The following is a 7,221-nucleotide window of genomic DNA, read 5'->3' as shown; positions in this document are numbered from 1 at the left end:
AAAAGTTCATGATGAAGAACTTGTTCGTTGAGAATTTGTGTCAAGGTGGAGATTGTTAGAATTAAGTGACTCGAATTCTTATTTAAATAAAATACGATGGAAAATAAAATAAAATAAAATCCATATAGAACTAGACTTTTTTTATTTTATTTTAGAATAAGGTTTTTTAAACCTTATTAAACTCCGTCTATTTTATATTGATTAGGATAAGGTGTTTCAATCCTACTAGAATATGACTGTACAAGCCTATAAATAGACATAGTCTATTCCTTTTATATTGATTCAAAATTTTCGACATAGTAAATTTTCTTCTCCTCTGCTCGTGGTTTTTTCCCGAAAGGGTTTCCACGTAAAATTTGTGTGTTCTTTATTTTATTTTTCACAATGCTAAAAGTAATATTCCATTTTTCATGGCATTTGTACAAACCTTTCAACCATGAATGATCTTGAAGATTATGATAATTTATCATTTTTCCCATGTCTTCTCAAATTATATTTCGGATTCACAACCTTGCATGCACTTATGAAACAAAGCATGAAAATCAGCATTTCCATTGAGACTACCAAGATGTGAAGGGGCATTCTTAGAAATGTTCCATAAACATAATCTGTGACATGAATTAGGAAAAACTTCTCCTCTTGCTTTGCTAATTGCATGATCCTGATCAGTCATTATAGTCTTTAGTGATTGATTACCCATTGATTGCAAGAAAGACTTGAACAACCATGAAAGGAAGCAACAATCTCATCTAACAAAAATGAACACCCAAACATTATTGTTTGTCAATGATGATTAATACCCACAAAGGGAGCACATATTAAGTTATTTCTATTGGTACGATAAGTTGTATAAAAAACCACAACATCTCCGAAGCAATCATAATCAATTCTTAATCTACCATCTCTCTAAAAAAAGTTTGTCATTCGATTTTCTTGATACACTTGAACTGTATAAAAAATCATTAGATCTTCACTTGCTTTAACCTTGAAATGGTTAAGTAAACTTTAACCATCTCCGGCTTTAATCATCATTATCTTTTGTTTGTTAATGTAATTATAACAACCTCGTTTTGTAAACCCAATATTTTTAGTTCCACCTACTTCATTTGACATGTAGGAGTAAACATTTGTAGGACGTATAGCAGCAATAACCATTGAATTAATGGTATTAGCTTTAGCTATCGAAACTGATCGAGTTGACTTGAGTAGATGTCATTTTGAAGGACTTGCTAACTCATGATTATGCTCAGAAATAAAATGAGTGACTTTCTATTGGTCATCTTGTACTGTAAAGTGAATTATTGTCGAACATCCAATTATTGTTTCCAATTTGTTATGTTTTTGTGTATCCGCAACATCTTCGAATTCTTTGAAACATTATTTGGAACAATAAAAGTCTTTAGTGCGAATAATCTTTGTGTCAGGAATATATCTATTTTTTTCCTTTTCAAACACTAAAACCAATGCGATGGCCATAATCTGTATACAAATTATAAGCTTCATCTTCACTATTCACCACAAGTCCCTTCAAATTAGCATTATCAATTTCTATCCTTGTAAGTAAAACTTTAAGAATTTTCTTCATCCATGTCATGAAACATATCTGCATCAAATTAATCATATAATTAAATAGAACAATTACAGAATCTAAAAAAATTCAATTTACTCAAATCAATAACGAGCATGAATGATGTGGTAAGGAGGATTCATAAAAAAAATTTCTCGTCCACCTAGATATTGTGCAAATTTATAAAAAATAAAAAAAGAGACAAAATTATAAAAAATTTCTCGCTCACCTCAAACTTGAAAAAGACCTTACATTTTCTTTTTGTTCTTTCACATTCTAATCAACCAAACAGAAACTAAAGTTTCAATCACATGATCCAAACACCCAATTCTTAAATAAAATAAATTCCAAGTAAAAAGATAAAAGAAAATTTGCAACATATTTGCGATCTGGATATAAACCAAAACTTAAAAACCATGGACAAAAACACAATATGTTTTGGTTTAGCAAACTTGAAAGTAGAGAAGTAAATATCAAAATCCTTTGTTTAAATGTAAAAGTGAGAAAACAATAATAGCATTATGAAAAGAAGACCCAAACTGATTGAAAGACTTCAAAGAAAAAAAGTGCAGCACCAGATATCTACATAAACAGGAATTACATCAATAACATGATAATAAATGGCGAGTAATCCAAAGCAACTAACATTACACTACAAATTGAATTCATACAAAGGCTCCAACAAGAATTTCATTATGCACTTAAGACACAGTAAAGATGCAATTTGCAACATATTTGTAATTTAGATATAAACCAAAACTTTAAAAAATAAAACGAACAAGAAGCTAGCCATTCCCCACTACATATATATTGACAGAAATTTGAAAAGGGCTCCTCTCACTTTTTACTTCAATTTAGCTTCTTTTTTTTCTAATAAATAAAAAATAAAAATAATTGTTATGAACTAAATCCAAAAATCATTTGATAGTTGAATGAAAAGATTAAAAATCATTGATTTTAATAACTAAAAATAGTAACGAACCTAATTCTGTGATCCCTCCAATTTTTTACTTAGCCTGTAATTCTTCCATTGTTAATTTTGAATTACCCAAAACCTTAAATACTTTTTTTTAACAATGAAAAGACGATGAAGAAAGAAAAAAAATGAAAAAAATCGAGAAAGGAAATTTTCACTTTAAAAAAGATGAAGAAATTTGACGTGAAAATCGTTTTAATCCTTTTAATTTAAGTTAGAAAAAATTGCTGATATAACATAAAATAATTGATTAAAATCATATATGAGGTGGTAGGAAGGATCATACAATAATTTTTTGGAAAGAAATCAAATAAAATCAAACTTTTGTAGAATAATTTGGTATATAAATGTGCTTTTTGTGAAACCCCTTGGAAGAAAAAAGACAAAATGATTCCATCTTTCACTCTCTCTCAAGATTTTATAACTAGAGTATCTTTTTTGGACAAATATCTAAACTAGCTGACAGACTATATATATACATATAATATTCTTTCAGTTATCCCCATGTCAAAGTGGGGTTCCCACTTCCCACACATTACACTATAATTACTAGCAAACAAATAATGAATGAAAATATATGTTAGAAACAGGAGAGGGAGATGGCAAGCAGGAATGGATGGAAGGAATTAGTATTACCATGCATAGCCATGGTTGCTGTAGAGTGCTCCACTGTAATTGCCACCATTCTAATCAAAGCTGCTTCTGTGAAAGGGATGAGCTACGTCGTCTTCACTGCCTACTGTTATATTTTAGGAACCCTTGTTTTCCTCATCCTACTCTCCCTCTTTAAAAGGTCTTCTGTTTTCATCAAATTTAATGTGTATTTTTCATAAATTTCATGTCTTCTTTGTTTATCTGATGCTTTTTGTTGTTGTTGTTTGCAGCAAATCAGTGCTCCCTCAATTGAAGTTCCCTCTTTTTTCCAGAATTTTCCTTATTGGACTTTTTGGGTATGGATCTCTTTTCCCTTTTAAGTTACATATAATGATTGACAAAGAAAAACCCAACCCCATGAATCTGTTTCATGTTTCGGAGACAGGTTTTCAGGTCAATTATGCATGTACAAAGGCTTACAACTTAGTTCCCCAACTCTGGCTTCAGCCATTAGCAATCTCACACCAGCTTTTACCTTCATACTTGCTGTCTTCTTCAGGTCTTTTATTGTCTTCATGTCATGTTTTAAGATGTTTATATGTTTGAGAAAAGTTCCCTGAGACCCTTTCTTCCCCATGTTTTTGCACATACAAGGATTGAAAAAGTAGCATTTAGAAGTTCAAGCAGTCGAGCTAAAATCATGGGCACCTTTACATCAATATGTGGTGCATTAGTGATTATTTTTTACAAGGGCCCCAAAGTTTTTTCATTATCATCATCTGCTATACACCAAAGGCCTCTAGGGTTAATGTCATCTGAATCAAATTGGATCATTGGTGGCCTCCTACTAGCTGTTGCCTTTGTTCTTGTTTCGTTGGGGTATATTATCCAGGTAAATACTGATTCCAAGCTTTCCAAATACATTAATCTAATCATGTAATGTATTTTACATGAAACTAAACTTTGAATTGTATTGCAAGTTACAGTCTCAAATAATGAAGATTTACCCTGAAGAGGTTACTGTAAATTTCTTTTACAACTTGTTCGGGACCATTATCTCTCTACCAATATGCTTCCTTGCTGAACCAAACTTAAGTTCCTGGAGACTAAGTTCTGATTTAGCTGCTGTTGCTGTCTTATACTCGGTAAGCCCTTAAGTTCTGATTTAGTATTTGGTACAATTAACCCAAACATGAAGCATACAATTTGATCAGGATCTGAATGCAGCTTTGTTGTTGCTTCTTACGTGTTTAGGGACTTTTTGGGTTCTCCTTTTTATGCGTTGTACACATATGGGGCATACACTTGAAGGGGCCTGTATTTGTTGCAAGTTTCAAGCCAACTTCAATTGCCATTGCAGTTGTTATGAGTGCCATATTCCTTGGCGAAGCAATATTTCTTGGAAGGTACTGAATCAACCATTGTTTTACAGTTTCAACTCTCTTTTTCTGTTTAACATGTCCTGATAGTATCCATTAATATTTTACAGTGTGATTGGAAGCCTAATTTTATGTACGGGACTGTATTGCGTATTATGGGGAAAAGCAAAAGAAGAAGAAGAAATGATTGATGATGATTGTGGCCTAAGCACGCCCATTAATGGAAGGGTCCCTTTATTGCGAAGCCAACAAAGTTGAACAACCGGCTTACCTTTCTTGAATGTTTTTCCACTCTCCCTGGCATCCTAAAAACAATCATTACTCAATGCCTATCCATTCGATCCAATTGGATCGAATTTAATCAGTTTCGATTAAGTTTATTTGATAAATCAATATTTTACTAGCCTTTCTTCACCAACACTTATTTCTAACTTTGATGTTGAGGGTTTGAAAATTAACAAAAACAAATTACTAACTTAAAGTTTAAATTAAGATATGATTTGAAAAATCACCTAATTAAAAAAATTTTAGTAGTGATACGATAGTTACCACTCTCGGTTCAAAACCCATTTCGGTTGGGCCGGCATCGGTCTAAATCCATAAGGTCGCAAACTGAGTTCACAGGCAGAGCTCGCTCGCCGAGCCTACTCACCTACAAAGTTATACATGCATGAGAATTTGTAACACGTGTTAAATCTAGAGTAGGGTATGTGTCTGTATGCATGGAGCTTATTTAGCATGTCATCTTAATAAACAATACCTATATCATATAAATAAATAAATATCACCAAAAAAAGAGAATATAGAAAAAAATACCTCAACGAGTAGGTTGAATTTTAAAATCTTTCATCCTCAGTACAATTTCTTCTACAAAAACCTTTTAAAAGAATCTTAAATGTTTGTTTATTCAAATCTATTTATTTATCCTTTTATGGGATCGACTTCCAAATTCTTGGACAAAGGCAAACCCAACCTTAATATTATATTTAATCATTGTATTCATTGATGTTGGAGCATTTTCAAATATTTATAATGTTTCAATAACTATAAATGAAAAGATGTGATTAATAAAAAATTATATCTTTTGGTTATTGGTAAAAGGTTATATCACTTGATTTTTAATAAAGAATTATAACTATTCAATCAATATTATTTGAATAGTTATGTTTAATCGAGAGATGTTAGATGAATAATTATGTCTCTTTTAGATATGTGATTATTTAGAAAAGACACCTATTGAAAAATGTATTTATGAATAGACATGAAAAATTATATAAATAGGAATGAAATTTCATTTAGAAAACATACTAAAAAATTCTTATAAATTCTTTCTACCATTTCTCCTCCTTCTTCTATTATTAGGTTGTTCTATAAAGAACTATTGCGGAAATTCTTTATAGAAATTGGTTTTCTTGTTATACATTGCTTAGTGCTTAGTGGACTATTTTTGTCAGTGCAAAATACAAATAGTCATTTGGCTTCATTGTATCCTCGAGGTTAATTTACACACCAAGTATAGGTGGGGGCGAATAAAACCTTAAACATAGTGGCTTGATACACGCCTTGGAACCTTGTCTTATTTCTTTGTTTTCTGTTTGAGTTGTTGTTTGTGTTTCGTTCGTGTGTTTGAGATTTTTCTTACCAAAGTTTCCTACTAATAATTTTAAGGTTCTATTTCATGATGACTACTACAAGACATGAAAGTGGAACACTAAGGGAGTTGGTTTCCAACTTTGTCAAGCTTGATTAGTTTGATGGTGACAATTTTCGAAAAAAGATGCGTTTCTTATTATCAACTTTGAAGATTGCCTATGTTTTGAATACTCCAAGATAGGAAGAGAATGAAAATGAATCTGTTGCTGCAATCTGAGAAAGGAAAAATGGGACAATGTTGATTACATGTGTATAGGCCACATATTGAATGATTTATCTGATGGTTTGTTTGATGCCTACCAGAATGAGGTCATTGCTAGGGAACTATGGGACAAATTAAAGACAAGATACATGACTGAAGATGCTACAAGTAAGAAATTTCTTGTTAGTCATTTCAATAATTATCGAATGATTGATGATCGTTCTATTATGGAGCAATTTTGTGATATTGAAAAATTGTTGAATCAATTAAGCAACATGAAGTGAAAATGGATGAAATGATTATTGTTTCCTCCATTATAGATGAAATTCTTCCATCTTGAAAAGATTTTAAAAGAAGTCTAAAATATAAAAAAAGAAAATATATCTTGAGGCTTTGGTAAATCATCTTCATATTGAAGAAGAATATTGAAAGCAAGATCGAAACCTAGATTCTGAAAATGCCAAAGTGTTAGAAAATCAGGTTTGAAAAACGCAGAGGAAAATAGGTTTAATGAAAAACCAGAGTTTAACCATCGACCGAGTGTAGGCTCGTTTTGAAGAAAATTTTTCACAAAATTACCAGTGGGAGCATTTCATAATTTCTCTAAACTTCTAAGGTCAAGTTGTAAATAACAATAATATCTCTAGAAATTTTCTGAAATAATTTCTTCAAAGAATTTTCTCTCTACAACTTTTTTTGAATTCAAGTGTATGAGAATAATGACACATGCTATCTTTATATAGGGAGAGTTTAGAGATAGTTTAATTAGGATTAGAATTAACCACATTAATATTAAATTAATAAAATATTATCTATATAAATATTGAATTTAATTATATCTCAAATTAAT

The 7,221-nt window shown here is 31.0% G+C and overlaps 1 protein-coding gene across 1 annotated transcript; it reads left to right on the top strand.

The window, feature by feature from the left end:
* Positions 1-3,049: 3,049 nt before the first annotated feature.
* Positions 3,050-4,934, top strand: LOC108456209 (WAT1-related protein At5g40240-like). The gene is made up of 7 exons (XM_017754804.2): positions 3,050-3,336; positions 3,428-3,493; positions 3,583-3,696; positions 3,792-4,029; positions 4,124-4,282; positions 4,392-4,543; positions 4,627-4,934. Exons 1-7 carry the CDS (start codon positions 3,143-3,145, stop codon positions 4,772-4,774), a joined length of 1,071 nt encoding a protein of 356 aa, XP_017610293.1. The 5' UTR covers positions 3,050-3,142; the 3' UTR covers positions 4,775-4,934.
* The last annotated feature ends 2,287 nt before the right edge of the window (positions 4,935-7,221 follow it).

The sequence above is a fragment of the Gossypium arboreum genome, chromosome 9, assembly GCF_025698485.1.
Source record: "Gossypium arboreum isolate Shixiya-1 chromosome 9, ASM2569848v2, whole genome shotgun sequence".
NCBI lineage: Eukaryota > Viridiplantae > Streptophyta > Magnoliopsida > Malvales > Malvaceae > Gossypium > Gossypium arboreum.
Note: the sequence above shows the minus strand (reverse complement) of the source record. Positions and strands in the feature narration are given on the sequence as shown.